The sequence below is a fragment of the Colletotrichum acutatum genome (genome assembly GCF_030867785.1).
Source record: "Colletotrichum acutatum strain CBS 112980 chromosome Unknown BDZ83scaffold_93, whole genome shotgun sequence".
In the NCBI taxonomy this organism is placed as follows: Eukaryota; Fungi; Ascomycota; class Sordariomycetes; order Glomerellales; family Glomerellaceae; genus Colletotrichum; species Colletotrichum acutatum.
In genome coordinates, this window is record NW_026849087.1 from 134,467 (window position 1) to 150,048 (window position 15,582).

General features: G+C 53.0%; 3 protein-coding genes across 3 annotated transcripts; 1 reads left to right on the forward strand and 2 right to left on the reverse strand.

Annotated features, from left to right (window-relative positions):
- Positions 1-4,188: 4,188 nt before the first annotated feature.
- On the forward strand, positions 4,189-6,708 carry BDZ83DRAFT_584940 (phosphoketolase; the record flags this gene model as incomplete). The annotated part of the gene is made up of 2 exons (XM_060505807.1): positions 4,189-5,704; positions 5,771-6,708. The coding sequence occupies 2 exons, from the start codon at positions 4,189-4,191 to the stop codon at positions 6,706-6,708; spliced, it is 2,454 nt and encodes an 817-aa protein (XP_060361663.1).
- Positions 6,709-7,595: 887 nt separating this feature from the next.
- BDZ83DRAFT_722027 (ras small GTPase, ras subfamily) lies at positions 7,596-8,393 on the reverse strand (the record flags this gene model as incomplete). Its single annotated transcript, XM_060512426.1, has 1 exon — positions 7,596-8,393. One exon carries the CDS (start codon positions 8,391-8,393, stop codon positions 7,596-7,598), a length of 798 nt encoding a protein of 265 aa, XP_060361664.1.
- Positions 8,394-13,902: 5,509 nt separating this feature from the next.
- Positions 13,903-15,092, reverse strand: BDZ83DRAFT_458896 (uncharacterized protein). Its single transcript, XM_060503217.1, has 2 exons — positions 14,972-15,092; positions 13,903-14,909 (listed from the first exon to the last, which is right to left on the reverse strand). The coding sequence occupies exon 2, from the start codon at positions 14,902-14,904 to the stop codon at positions 14,176-14,178; it is 729 nt and encodes a 242-aa protein (XP_060361665.1). The 5' UTR covers positions 14,905-14,909; positions 14,972-15,092; the 3' UTR covers positions 13,903-14,175.
- Between the last annotated feature and the right edge of the window lie 490 nt (positions 15,093-15,582).

A 15,582-nucleotide genomic window follows, 5' to 3' on the forward strand; every position in this document is an offset into this window, starting at 1 on the left:
TTCCGCTCAGACAGTTCGTGAGCTAAGTCAAGTAAATGAGTTTACGCGGTCTCGCAACCCTCCCGGGTAAATGAACATATGGCATAGGGAGTGCCTAGAGTGGTGGTCGAGAGAGTTCAGTCCGTCGGTGCGGGGATGGACTTTGCTGTTCGTCATCTATTGGAAGTAAACAAAACTCTACAGTTGGGGGTCTCGCATTATGGAACAATGACTTTTTCTCAGGGTCGCAATCTCGCATGGGGACGTTGTCTTTGAGCTGTCAATTTGACATGAGACCAGAAAGAGGACCGGGATTGGATGTTATCGTAAGTCAAATGTCACTGAGATGGGACGTAAATGACGAGGATCAAGGCCACGTTTAATGAACCCCCAACTTCTGTGGCTGATCGTGGCTAAGAAACACATCATCCGTATAATAGTTTGCCTTCACTACGACCAGTTTCTCCTATTAATCATGTGTGCACATGTTGAAAAAGTAGTAACTCAGTACACTTAGATGTTGACCTCCTGACTTACGATTAGGCATGATAACAGTGACTCTGCGCCCAGAGAAGAACCGGATCGACGTAAACCTCTAGACGTAGCTGAACCAAGCTCTTTGCAAGTGCCAACTGCCCCTGAGTGCTGCTGGTAAACGGCTAGTTCCCGCGTGTCGGGGGCTGATCCCCCGCCAACCCCGCCGCAGCCGCAGGACAGCAACCCCCGGTCGGCTCGGAGGACCCGTCTTGGTGACCCGCATACGAATTACATGCGGCACAGCGCGGAGCGCAGCTGTCAGACTTCTCGTACCCATAAATTATCAGATCAGGACATGAGAATGTGAAAACCCAACCACGCACCTCGCTGAACAACTTCTCGCGAAGGGTCCCGCCCATCGAGATCCAAGGAAATCGGAACCTGTTTCCAGTCCGAGATTGCGGTGAAGAAGGAAGGCATGGAGGCTCTCAAGGTCGCGCAAACGTCGAGGCAATGAGACAATTCATACCTAACTCAGGATAAGTCGGGCTGATCCAGATGACAGGTGGGAATCCACTCTCCGGGTCCAGGAGGTTAGCGTTCGATGGTGGTAAAATTGTCGCAGATGTCTTGTCTTTGAACGTCTGTCAGGTCCCCAGATTGTTCAACTTGCAGAGCCTCGAGACCATGGATGCAATGTCACGTTTTGATCCCGTGTCTGGTCCAATCGACCCTTGGCTTTGCCGAGGGCTGTCACACAAAACAAGGTGAACACGTTGTACAGTGAGGAAAGCTGTTCTCGCTGAAAGACGAGCCTTTTCATCGCCCGCGGGATTGAGTATTCTATCATATTGATAAGCGTATGTCGCTGCGTTCTCATATTGTCGTCTTGAGCGGATCGCCGGCGTTGTTTGTTGGCATAAGTCCTGACTCCATGCGGAACACCGGATGACTTGGAACCCAACGGCATTCCGTGAACGCGTACATTTTGGGCTTTCCCCTCATCTAGCAGGGTTTCGCCAAGAGACTACCCCTCCATCGGCGAGGTCTCATCACTTAGTTGACTTGCCGGTTGTCGCTGCAATTGCTCTAAGTTTCTCAAGACACAAGACACTGAAGGTAAGTCATCATTTAGCGGATGGCGTGGCCTCTGGAGGCAGGATACTTGTGGTAGGCAGAAGAAATGCTGATGCTGGAGAGAAAATTACCTGGACGAGAAATTCCCAGAAAAATCGATATAAATGGTGATTCAAACCAGCGCGTTGTTTCTGCGGAAGGGGCCACAAGGACCGAGCACCGAGCTCAAGCTCAAGCTCCAGCTCCCCTCCACTTTGTTCTCGTCTTCTCGGGGCTGGGGTCCTAGCTCCCGCCGTGAAAGGTGGTGGGGTGATGTCTGCAGGATTGACACTTGGCGGGGTGTGTCAGGCCCCCCAGTGAACCGGGGTTGCCAGGCTTGTTGTGGCACGTAAGGAAAGTCGTGGATGAGCGGTGCCATGATCTGCGTGCATTTGCCACAATCCAGACTCGCCATGAATCAGATGCTTCTGGATCTGGGCGAGGAGCCGGCCGGGTTCCGCACCGTCAGTTGCTGTCCGCCGTCTCATTCGTCCCTTATGCCAGGCTTGCACGACTAAGGTAGTCCGATGCAATTCGGCACAGCCTGCCCAGTTGCCTGCAGAAAAAGGCCAAGTACCAAGGCACTGCTCTGCAATGGCGGGATATTTGCTGCATGCCCAGCTAGATTGGCCAAGAGAAAAGAAGGCGTTCGGGTTCACTGCCAGGCTTACCGGCCCTGTCAACGATACCCTTGCCAGGCAACGGACGACGTCCTTGTTTCAATGTTCCTCTTGCTCTTCCGGGACATTATTCCCATCACCAACGGCGTCGGTGCTGCTGTCCAACGGGCCATCGGTGGCCTCGTCGAGCAGACAAGCGAATTGAGAGAAAAGGCCGGTCGTTCTATGCCGGTTGCACGGGGACACCAGCGCTGGTTGCGATAGGTCTTTGATACGAGTAAACGGTCCGAAACGGTGATGCCGTAGAGCATGCCTAGCCCGGGATGGAGGCTCTGTTGACTTTCTCTCGAGGCGTAGTAGGATGTATTTTGCTGTTTTCTCGATAGAAGGATGCCACTGTCCCGTGATGGTAGGGAGACATTTTGGGTGTGCCATTTCGGTTGACGCCACACCAAGAATGGAATCGTATCTGGCGATTAGCCGTTGTCCTGGGAGTTGACTATCTCATTCCCGAAGATCGGGTAGTGAGACCACCTAGCCAAAAGGTGATTGAGGCTTTTTGATGCGGGCATGGATGGGTTGGATTGGGTCAGAATTGTGTTGGTGTAACAGAGATTGGCCCGGCAGCACGGACTGGGCAGAGCTGCCGATAATGCGGATGTAGTTGCAGGCGTTACGTTGCAAGTTGTATTGGAAATGTGTGCATTAGCACCTCCCTCACCTTCCTAGTCACTGTCTTCACCTTGGCTCACCATGGACACCATAGATACGTAGCCCGGGCCGGCAAACGGCAGCTGCCGACGGTGCCGAATACGTACCTTGGAGGTACCATATCATGTCCCGAAGCGGCGATTCTACTCGGCCCGCTGCTGCCCCGACCTTCAACTCTGGGCAGCTGTTTTACTCCGTACTTTCTCCGCTTACTGAGACCTCAACCACCAAGGTGCAAGCGTTCCTGACCCAAAAAGCCATTGGATCCAAAACATCCTTCTCCATCTCCTGAAAACGGACTGGCAAGGCAAATCAAGTACTATGACGCGGACAGGATCACAACCGATACCGACGTGGGGCGCGTAAGGTGACGTCGGCTACATGTCGCCTGGTGCCATGGCCGCAGTTGAGTTGCGTTCAGAAAATCAGACCACCTCTTCTCCCCACGCACAATCACCAGCACCACCCACAGATCAACGTCTTGTCGCCAAAAGAACATGCAAGGAAAACCCACAATTCCTCAGCTCATCTGCAGCCGCCGTCTTAGTTTTCGTCCCGTCACCCTGTCATAGGCAGCTTCCGGACCGCCCAGAAGGAACCTTCGCCATATGCCACGAGAGACAACCCACACCAAAAGTCCACGTTGCCAGGATGCCATGACACCCGACATCTCCTTCTCTTCTCCTCTCCCCCCCACGTTGCCAGCCCATTGGAGCCTTTTGCTGTGGAATGAACGAGAGTCCCGCATCTGGGGTTACCACTTCTCCAACTCTCTAAGCTAAAATTCCCAAAAAGATGCTTCACCAGAGCGCCATCAAGGAACTTGTACGTGCCACAGAGTTCCGTTCCGTATCTTCGTATACCCCACCCCTGCCAGTATGCCCTTGTTCTCTCAACACTCACAGCCGTCGCCTTCTACCCAGGTTGGGAGCCGTCAACATCGGCTGATAGCTCCCGGACCTGCGTTTACGCTACTCAGTTGATGTCCGCTGGCCTCCAACCGGGGATCAGCGCCATAGACGTGAGCATCAAACTCCAGCCTAGGCAGAGCTACCCGCCTGCCGCCCGACTTCTGGGCGAGATGACCGAACATATCTTTCTCTGTCTCTGTCTCTCCTCTGGCCTCTTCAGGCCTGACTAGTAGGTATAAAGACCAAGCCCTCTCGGACTTCAGTCACCTCTTGCCTTTCCTTTTCTAAACCACCCCTTTCAAGGCATCTTGGCCTGAACACACCTACAACAAATATCACCAACACTTACGTACCTACCTCCCGTCACCATCAACATGGCCGACAAGGAGGTCGAGTCCATCAGCCCCTATGGCCCAGCCCGGTCAACAGTCAAGGGCGAGCCCCTCTCCAAGGAGGACATTGTGAAGTACAATGACTTCTTCAAGGCCAGCTTGTACCTGTCTTTGGGAATGATCTTCCTCAAGGAGAACCCCCTCCTCCGGGAGCCCCTCAAGAAGGAGCACATGAAGCTGAGGTTACTCGGTCACTTCGGATCAGCTCCGGGTCAAATCTTTACCTGGATGCACTTCAACCGTCTCATCAAGAAATACGATCTCGACTCCATCTTCATCTCCGGCCCGGGCCACGGAGCCCCCGCCGTGCTCTCCCAGTCGTACCTCGAGGGTGTCTACTCCGAGGTCTACCCAGAGAAGTCGGAGGACATTGAGGGCATGCAAAAGTTCTTCAAGTCCTTCTCCTTCCCCGGTGGTATCGGTTCCCACGCTACTCCGGAGACCCCGGGCTCCATCCACGAGGGTGGAGAGCTTGGCTACTCCGTCTCCCACGCATTCGGTGCCGTCTACGACCATCCCGATCTCATTGCCCTGACCATGGTCGGCGATGGTGAGGCCGAGACTGGTCCCCTGGCAACTGCATGGCACAGCACCAAGTTCCTCAACCCCATTGTGGATGGCGCCGTCTTGCCCGTCCTACACCTGAACGGTTACAAGATCAACAATCCCACAATCCTGGCCAGAATCTCCCACAAGGAGCTGGAGAATCTCTTCCTCGGCTACGGCTGGCAGCCGTACTTTGTCGAGGGCGACGATGTCGATACCATGCACCAGGCCATGGCCGCTACTCTGGAGCATTGCGTCCTCGAGATCCGCAAGTTCCAGAAGCAGGCTCGCGACTCCGGCAAGGCCTTCCGCCCTATTTGGCCCTTGATCGTCCTTCGTAGCCCTAAGGGCTGGACTGGCCCCCGCAAGATTGACGACAACTACTTGGAGGGTTACTGGAGAGCCCACCAAGTCCCCATCCCTAACGCCGCCACCAACCCCGAGCACATGAAGCTCCTCGAGCAGTGGATGCGCAGCTACGAGCCGGAACGTCTTTTCAAGGATGGCCGTATCTCGGATGAGCTCAAGTCCCTCTGCCCTACCGGCAACCGCCGCATGAGCGCCAACCCGGTGGCCAACGGCGGCGTTCTCAGGAAGCCCCTCAAGCTCCCCGACTTCAAGGAGTACGCTATCAAGGTTGACAAGTCTGGCGGCACCATGGCTGCTAGCATGAACAACATGGCTACCTACCTTCGCGATGTCATGGCCCAGAACATGCAGAGCTTCCGTCTCTTCGGACCCGACGAGACCGAGTCCAACAAGCTCGGCGCCGTCTACGAGGCCGGCAAGAAGGTCTGGATGGGCGAGTACTTTGAAGAGGATGCCAACGGTGGCAACCTAGCCCCCGAGGGACGTGTCATGGAGATGCTTTCCGAGCACACCTGTGAGGGTTGGCTCGAGGGTTATATCCTGACCGGACGTCACGGTCTTCTTAACAGCTACGAGCCATTCAGTAAGTTCCACCACCACTACCTCCCTCTCACGTACTGAATATACATCATGCTAACAAAAGGTTCAGTTCATGTCATCGACTCCATGGTCAACCAGCACTGCAAGTGGATCGAAAAGGCCCTCGAGGTCGAGTGGCGCAATAAGATCGCCTCCCTCAACATCCTCCTGACCGCCGTCGTCTGGCGCCAGGACCACAACGGCTTCACGCACCAGGATCCGGGCTTCCTCGACGTCGTCGCCAACAAGAGCCCCGAGGTCGTCCGCATCTACCTCCCGCCCGACGGCAACTGCCTTCTCTCCACAATGGACCACTGCCTCGCCTCGTCAAACTACGTCAACGTCATCGTCGCCGACAAGCAGGAGCACCTGCAGTACCTCACCATGGAGAAGGCCGTCGAGCACTGCACAAAGGGCATCGGCATCTGGCCCCAATTCAGCACCGACCAGGGCGAGGAGCCCGACCTCGTCATGGCCTCGTGCGGCGACATCTCCACCCACGAGTCCCTCGCCGCCATCGACCTCCTCCTCCAGCATTTCCCCGAGCTCAAGATCCGCTGCGTCAACTGCGTCGACCTCTTCAAGCTCATCTCCCACGAAGACCATCCCCACGGCCTCACAAACGCCGAATGGATCTCCCTCTTCACAGACGACAAGCCCGTCATCTTCAACTTCCACTCCTACCCCTGGCTCGTCCACCGCCTCACCTACAAGCGGCCCGGCAACATGAACCTCCACGTCCGCGGCTACAAGGAAAAGGGCAACATCGACACGCCCCTCGAGCTCGCCATCCGCAACCAGACGGACCGCTTCAGCCTCGCCATGGACGCCATCGACCGCATGCCCCAGCTGCACAACCGCGGCGCCGCCGCCCGCGAGACGCTGCGCAACCAGCAGATCGCCGCCCGCATCGAGGCGTTCGAGACGGGCATGGACCCGCCCTTCCTCAAGAACTGGACCTGGTCCCACAACGGCCTGTGGCAAAAGGTCGCCAAGATCACCACCTAAGACTTTTCGTTAGATGGGGAAATAGAATAGAAGAAACGACTAGATGAGATGTTTGGACAGGTTCACAGACAGTGTCGTTTTTTCGGAAAGAGTTTGTTTGATGTTACGGCGTTATGGTATACTTGGGATAAGAGAAGAAGATATCAGGGCAGTTTTCGAGTTCGAGAATGAGGTTTTGTCGCGGCGGTGATACATGTGCTCTGAAGTTGAATGAAAAAGAAAAGAAATGACCTTGTAGTTTTTTATTGGATTTACATTCATCTCATCAGAATCTCACATTTGAATCATGGACCAATATGCTTCATCTTAAATATGCTTGATAATTCACACGCATCATTGGTATCTAAACGAAAACAAAAACACAAGAAAAAGCAAAAGTTGAGATACAGCCTGGGCCATATCGGTAGTGTTTTGCCCGATTCCTCCTGGATACAATCCCTCGCCCTTCGCGACCCGTACAACAGGCGGTGAGGAACTTGCGCTCGAGACTCCCAAACGCCCCTATTTGATAATGCTACACTTGCGTGTAAGTCCCAAAATCTCTGAAACCCCAATTTGCAAGAGAACGACAATGTACCGGCTTTCAAAGCTGCCTCTGCTCCCGTGGATGATGGCACGCTTCATCAGCATGGCGCTTCATGCAGAGCCTTTCCCTGCGCGGCGGCCTGTAATGACTTGGGGTGTCACACTCGTCCCCGGGTCTATCTATAGATAGGCTTGGACCTCCTCGTCGGCCCCCCCTCTCAGCCACGAGTCGGCAGGTGAAGCCGCTCATGATCTTATTTGACGGCCTCACTGCTGAGTAGCAACCCCGGCGTGACAGCTCTAGATGCAGGATCGGCATTCGGAAGCCATCTTTGGCTAATGGGCCCATCAAGCCAAAAGCCTCACCAGCACCGGAGCTTCCTCCATATCGATGCCTTGCCAACCTTGCCTTCAACGTTCGGACCCCGCACACCAGGGCCGCGCTTCTCATTCTGCTCGCTGCCCGCCGGAAGGGGACTCAGCGGCTTGGTCATTCCTCTCCGATCCATTTCCATGTTTTCGTTGACGCCCAGCTCCGCCATGCGCCTAGCCTCAACAACGCGACGAACAATAAGCGCAAACGTCTCCTCAATATTGACCTCGAGTCGTGCGCTTGTCTCCATGAAGCCGCATCCACGGCGGCGCGCCCAGTCTAGACCCATGGCCGCAGGGACAGCGCGAGACTCTTGAAGGTCACATTTGTTGCCGGCGACAATCTTAACGGGAGGAACGGTTTTAGCGCCCGGCGTAGCAGATACGGTATCGCGGTAGGAGGAGGGTGAGAGGCCGGCACGTTTTGCGCGCTCGGCATTGTCGAGGCGAGTCTCTGCCTCCATGTCTATTAGGTCGTTGAAGTACTGGAGAGCGTCGATGGAGTCGCGGGAGGTGATGTCGTACACGAGCAAGAATGCATCTGCGCCGAGGTTTGATGATGCCCACATGCCGCGGTACTCCTCTTGCCCGGCCGTATCCGTAAGAGAAAGGTGGTAGTTTTGTCCATCTATCTTGCGGGTGATGGAGTAGGAGTCCTCAATAGTGGGGTCGTATTCGGAGGTCCATTGCGAACGAACGAGACGGAGAGTTATAGAGGATTTTCCGCAGCCGCCGTCGCCGCAAATGGTTATCGAGATTGGTGTCGGGGCTTGCTGTGGGATTGACATTGTGGTAGTTGATTTTCGTTCCGAAAGACCAGAGATGTGGTGGTTGTGGTCGTCCAGTGTCGGCCGCCTTGGATTGCGGGGACAGCTCCGAGGTTGTGTCGTCACAAGTCACACGTCGCGTGCGCCGTTGGAAGTCGCGAGTGGAGGACGTTTGATGACGGTAGACTTGGCGTCGCGAATGCGCTGTTTGCTGCGTTACGCGTTGAATTGAGTTTTCAAAGAAAGGTCGAATGCGATCTCGGGGTTATATTTCGGGAGGGAACTCTGGTTCGGGAGGAGATTCAGTCGAGAAGTTTTGCGGGAAAGAGTCGCTAGTACACCAAGTGGTGGTGGGTGAGGTGAGATAAGAAGAGGTCCGACTCTCTATTAGTGGCGGCGGTAGGGCAGGTAAGGTATTCGTAGGCTCGTGGGAGCAAGGTAGTCGGACGGCAGTGCAGCAGCTCTTGTGCTCCTTAGCTTCGTTTCGGCTCTCAGACCGCGCGCGCGGTTCGACCGTTTTTCTTCTTTTAGTTAGGATCGAGTAAGAGGCAAAAGGCTGTGGCGTAATCGTTCACGGGAGCGGCCCCCAAACAGGGTTCGTTCGTTTGCGACCGTGGGCTTTTTCTGGACAAGGTGGGGGAAGCGAAGACGAGAAGGACAGTGGAAGACACCGGAATTCAAGAAAGGTGTGCGTCTGTGTGGTTTGCGTCGCCTCTCTTCGCCTCGTGGTTGTTATTTTGGTTGATCTTGTTGCTTTGGTGCGGGTAGCAGGTGTCGTTCGTCGCCTTTTCTACGTGCCCACTGAGAGGGATGTGGATGGGATGATGGAGGTGTCGTTGGGGTTAGTCCGTATCCTGTGGCGCGCGCGCGAGACAGAGAGTGTAGACTGCTAAGGTTGCAACGAGCGAGAAGCGAACCGGTGGGAATAGGTTGACTGGACGTAAATAGAACACGTTCGTATTCTTCGCCCTCCAAGTTGAGACAAGATGTTTCTTTTGTCGTGAGTGGAAGCTTGCGCGATGCGGGGAGCAGAAGACGTAGTTGGTCAATTGGGCTCAGCCGCAGATGCAGTCAACAGGTGAAAATTGATGGTAAGCTGCGGGATGGGATGTAGGTGTGAAATCCGAAAGTGTGACGAGGCTGTTGGTAGGCCTGCCGATGGTTGGGTGGTGTGTCTCTGGGATGGCCCGAATATCGCAGCGATAATGCGGGATGGTGGTGGGTGGACTGTATTCGGTATGGATGAATGGCTGGAGAGATGACAGAATGAGCGAGGGGATGTGCTTGCTTTTGATAGCGACCCTTGGCGGCGGTGCTGCGGTACGCTCTTCCTTGGACCTTGGGTTGTGTTGCGTCGTATTGTATTGCGTTGCGTTGCAATGAATCGATGGAAGGGAAGGATTGACGGATGCACTCGGTCTTTGGGGGCCGGAACTTGAAAGGCAAGAACCTACGAGACAGGGAAGATAACCACCCAAGGTAGGTACACAAGGATGTCGGTAGAATACGAATGGGGTATAATCGGAACCCAAAGTTCGAAGATGGGCGCGGATTAAAGGCAAAAGCAACGAGCAGACCAAGGACCGGGCCCCTGACTCTATCCTTCCTCGTCCCGCCCTCTTATTATGTATTTGTTTTCCTTGCCGTGCTCGTATGAGATGTCTGTGGTGGTCGTGGAAGAGAAAGACAGTGGTCACCGGAGTGCTCGAGCGTCGCCCCGTCCGAGGGTGAAGTGGAAGAAACGAGAGGGATGAGGCCTGCTTGCTGGGGAGCTCTAATGGGGAACCTCCAGCTCTGACCCGGTGAGGTATTGGTATTCAAACAAAGAGTCTATCCCGGGCGCTGTTTGGCTGCAAGACGGGATGCGACTGCGCGGCTCTGTCTCGGTGATTGTGGGATCGTAGGAGGGGTGGGCGCAAGCTCCAGGAGGGGAGCTCCCTGCAGCGATGGTGTTTCTCTCGTGCCTACAGTTCCGATGAGTGGTGCTGCTGGTCAATGGTGTGGGTTGCTCAAACTATGCGTAGCTAAAGCTGACGGGTCACGGGTAGCGTTGGGTTTTGGAGGCCGGGGCGTCGGACGAGGATGGGATGTCGTCACTGGGGGATGCAGAGGGGGGTTATTGATGGTTTTGATTTGTGATTTGTGTTTGGTCTTGGTGACGAAGAAAGCGTTTTGAGGGAGGGGAGGGGACCCTGATCACCCTGATCCAAGATGTGACAATGTGACGATGGAACAAATGGAGAGGCGCAAACGAGCAGCATCAAGTATCAAGTATTCCATGTATTCCTAACTTCTCAGGTATTCCGTATTGTGTATACGTACCTGTTATTCGGTCTCGGGGAAGAAGGTACAGACAAACCTGCCTCTTTCCTTCCTTCCTTCCTTCCGAGTTCCTTCCGTGGTTTCTTTCCCCTTTCCGCCCCTTCCTGATGCGTCTCTGATTGTTTCGTCAATATCAAGAAAGAAAAAACTGCTCTCCGTTTTTCCCCCCCGCTCCTTGACCCTTTCTTAATAAACAGGAATGGAAATGTCGTCTGGTTCTGGAGATGCCCGTGCCGCGCAGAAAGAAGAAAAAACCACAACATCTGCAGGGTGCCACTGCTACTGCCCTGCTGCCCTGCTACTGCAAATGTCAAAGATGCTGCAGGCCCGCTAGGTGCTCCGTTCATGGCCCGGGATCTTTGTCAGTGCAGAGGCCGGGGGAGACCGGGGGACCTTAACAGCAATACCGCGTAGGTGGGCTGAAATGAGATTGCGGACGGCTCAACACTAAAACAGCGAAATAATATTGCATGTTTATTTATTGGACATGCCATGTTGCGGACCCGTGCTCCGTACCGATACAGAACAATTGCAAGATCGCGCTTGTTTTTCAAGGAGGATCTGAGAGCCGCGGTCGGTGGTCCACATTCGAATCTTGAATCTAATATTCTTCCACTCCTTCTTTTCTTCTTATTCTCCGAATCTCCTCTTCTTTCTCACAGCGATAAATGAACGTGGAGACTTGTGCAATCTGCTTGTGAAGAATTTTCCCCTTGCATATCGGGCTGTCCGAGATGTCTGTCGACTTTGGTCAATATCTTCATACACATCCTGGGGGGGCCCGACCTCCTTTTTTTTACCATCTTTCCGTGGCTGAGCGGAGGGCGCTTGTTGCGTTGTGTTTGCCTGCTCGTCTATCCGTAAGTGCAACATGGACAGTGTTGATAGTTGCAGCCACCTATTTCTTTTCGGCCCAACTCCCGCCTCCCACCACCACCACCCACCCACCCACTCAGTAGCCTGGGCTGCAATCAATCAATCGATCCAAAATGGTGTTTGCCTTCGAGAAGCGTTGCTGGTAACCCGTAAACTGTGGTTGGCTGCCCCTGTTTGGCGGCAGTTGATCGTCCTCTAAGCGACCAAACGCCAACCCCAGGAACCAGGGAAAAGTTCCAGGAACAAGGACTCAGAACGCCCGCAACGGCGCAAAGCTGCGAACAGATTTTCCTCGCCTTCTTCCCAATTCGTCTAGTTCCGCTTGAACTTGCAACCCCTCTTGGGATAGCGAATTTCAATTGATGCCCTACGACAACGTTTTTCTTGGTGCATGGTGTCTCACTGTGAGGAGAGCGGGTGAGACTCACAAATCCACGCTGCAACAGTTTTCAGAGTCCAGAGTGAAAGCCCAAAGACTCCAAAGACATGGAGACTCCCCGCGACGCTACGCGCTACGCAGGCAAAGCTCGCCTAGCAAATGGAATCAAGTGCATCCGGTCTGGGGGGTTCATGTCCAACACCAAGCGATGACGCTCTGCCCGTCGCATCGCCCATTCGGCCCTGATTCCCGGTTCCATGGTCCGGTCGGTACGGAGTACGTACTCCGTACACTACGCACCAGAAGCAAGCACTTCTTCCCCAGTGGCCAACCTCTCTGAGACCGTTTTCTCATCCGGGGTTTTGGGTTTGGGGCGTTCCTGAATCTCATACCACGTGTGTCTCTGGGATCATTCTCTTTGTTCGCTTTGTCGTGTCACGCGATGGCTCAATTCCTGTTTGCAGGCGGGCCATCCCCTTCGATCGAACAATGTTTGTTCTATGCATTCCCGCTTCCCTCCCCCTGCGTCGGGGGTGCATCATGCACATGGTGAAAGAAGAGCGCCTTACGATCTCGGGCGTCAATCAGGCGGACTGCATGCAGATTTGTCCCTGAGTCGGCTGGCGGCGGCGCAATCCGATGCAGGTCAGCCTAGCGAGTATTATTAGCTGCATACGGAGTGTAATCTCTAAGTACTTCGTACTCTGCAGTGTAGAGAAAACATGGCACAATCAGGTGTATGACTGTACCTTCCCCAATAACGATGGTGAGCCTCCGTTTCAGCATCTTGTCAAATGCCACCTCACCCGCATTGGTCACAGATATACCCTTCTCCCTGGAAAGGTCGTGGGGTGACAGGGGGTCAGGGCTTCCAGCCTTTGATCCTGTGAAACTTTCCCTGTGGCATCTCAAACAAATGTCGTCTGTTGATTCGGCGTGTTCATGCTTCGCCCCTTCGGAGCTCTTTAGAGAAGCAAGCTGGATGCCGACTGATGCCCGGGTTGCATCGCTGGAGGCTCCGTCATATACTGTATACTAGAAGCGCGCGATATATTTCCTGTGATGTTAAGTCAAGCTATTGACTCCCATAGAATGAAAGCAATTTTCGCTCGGTCTTCACAAACCTGATGGATCAATTTCTGCTTCAAGGAAGAGACAACAGAAAGTCAAAAAGATGTAGGCCACCGTGCATCATCGGGACCCGGTGACATTCTGGGTAAGACAGCGCTAAACCACTTGCTTGGCACGGCGGTTCAGTGGGACAAGTCCGGGTCGGTGGGAAAGATCCGACTGTGCCGCTTCCCCTCCGATCGGGGGCTCCTCTGCTTTCAAGCAACCCTTGGGGGTTCAGATTATGTACGTCGAAACAGGCTTCATTCACTGATTGATTTCCATGCCCTAGAGAAACTCAAATGCGAGTAAAGGAACAACGTCTCTATCCGCAAAGCCCAGGACGTCAATTAAGCCACATGGAATGGGACTGAACAACCGGATTGGTCGAGACAACATGCACATTAAGGTACTATCAGGTATCCATGCAATTGAACCCGTAGGCATAGCTATTCGGCTGATGGGATGAATGAAAGGAGTTATACTCTTCTTTACATTTCGAAGGTTAGAATTCTCACACGGTGCTTAGTGAGCTGTATCTTCGCACCTGCGATCATATCGTGCTACTAGTGCTCATAACATACTGCATGTAACGCGGTTCACAGCAGCAAACCTTAGGAGGGTTGTGGGAGTATTGCTCTCAACTCATCTGAATTTCTGCACGCCGATTACTCCTGGGTCCTTCATATCTCTGAGTTCCTTGAACTCAACACCTTGCTATTCAGTACCAGAGCTTCCCAGCGAGTGTCACAGCCGGTAACACAACTCTTGGTCAGACCAAAAGAAATACTATGAAGAAAAGAAGCATCAATTCACCGGTTACAACATAGCCCTACAATGGGATTACGGCTTACTTTCTGTCAGAAATTACAATGAATAAAATCTATCTCAGGGATGGATACTCTATCCCATCTTGTGCAGAATGGCGTCAGTACATACATTTACCTTTTTCTCCAATGCTGATCCCTCTTCAGATTCTTCAATCATGCGCAGTACCCGAGTTACTACTGGAATATTAAGAAACTTGGTGGAACAATACGTGATTTGTTACTGTCCTAAGTGGTACTGACGCAATTCCGCACTCGATGGGGTAAGACAACCTTTTCCAAACACAGATTAGAAAGTGATAGCCTGGACGGAGACTGGATTTCCGTATTTCTTGCAAATTTCATCGAAGACAATAATCGAACAGGCGATGACTGTGGCCGGATCGGAGTCATTGCCAGAAGTTATGATCTTCCAAATGCCATTCTTGGGATCAGGAGTGTTGACCTTCCAAACGCCGTAATTGGGATCGAAGAAGCTTCTCGTCCCCAGGTTCCAGCCAACCGCATGGGCACATGGTTTGCCGCCTTTCATGAAAGAAAGGATGAGGAAAAGCTTAAGCTTTGTGTTGATCTTGCCCGAATTGTCAAGCAGATAGTTGATGAATTGTTGGGTGTCGTCGAGATTTATGCCCTGACTGTCTTTGACTCTCTCGAGATTATTGAAAGAAGCTGATAGATTACTGCACCATTTCAAGTAATCACGCTCGTTGTCGGTCTCAAAGGAGCCTTGGACTCGAGCTAGCTTTGCAGCCATTTCCTCGGTGGGAGGGGGGACGGTGCCGGTATCAAGCCAGTGCATCACCGCAGCCGAGCAGATTCCTTCAGCTGCTCCCTCTGCATAGTAATCCTCAAGCAAAGGCTTGCTCAAGTTTTTCGGCAGAGACTTGGGATTCAGATGGTTTTTCATGAACTCCCCTTGATTGAAATGGGTAATGTCGTCAAGAACGCTGGAGCCACGTGGCAGGCCCGCATATTTGCCTGCAATATCGATGCTTGCATTGTAATCATTCGATTGCATCTTGCCTATGACCGATTAGTTTCCATTGCACAAATACACCAGGATATCAATGCAACAAGAAATTTACGAGATCATTTAAGTTGGAGTTGCTTATCTTACAAGGGCTACCGCAACTCGAAAGGGCGGAAGGCGCAAAGGTTTGAAGCGGCCTCTTAAGGAGAGAATTGGATCTAATTTAAGTTGTCAGCCAAAAAGACTACTTGGACAAAAATATTGACTGCGTACTGAATTTGAATTCTGAGACAGAGGAGGAAGAAAAGGCTGTAAGGTACTTTTTGATTGTACAACAGAAAAGGGTGAGCAGCTTCACTTATAATGCTGACTTTCGTGTTCGGGTTCGGAAGTGTGTTGCTATTCAATAGATCTTCCAGTACAGACTGTGTATCTTTGCAATCTTTGACTCATTTGGTGGCGTTTTGTATGCAAACGTCGGTACTTCTCCTCATGCCGTCTCTGCAACTCCTAGACGAGAAAAAAGGTCTTGGACCGCCGGAGCCGAGAGACACGGTGTCGCTTAACTGGTGATACTTCTGGACTACGGCTGAGCTACCTTTAGATGACCTGAGACTGAGGGTGTGATAATTGATGGAGTGACTTGTCCAGCTGGGGTTCTATACCGCACTATTTCGACCAACGAGGTATGCAGTCTTGGATTCGTGAAGGCGCAATGAAATCCCT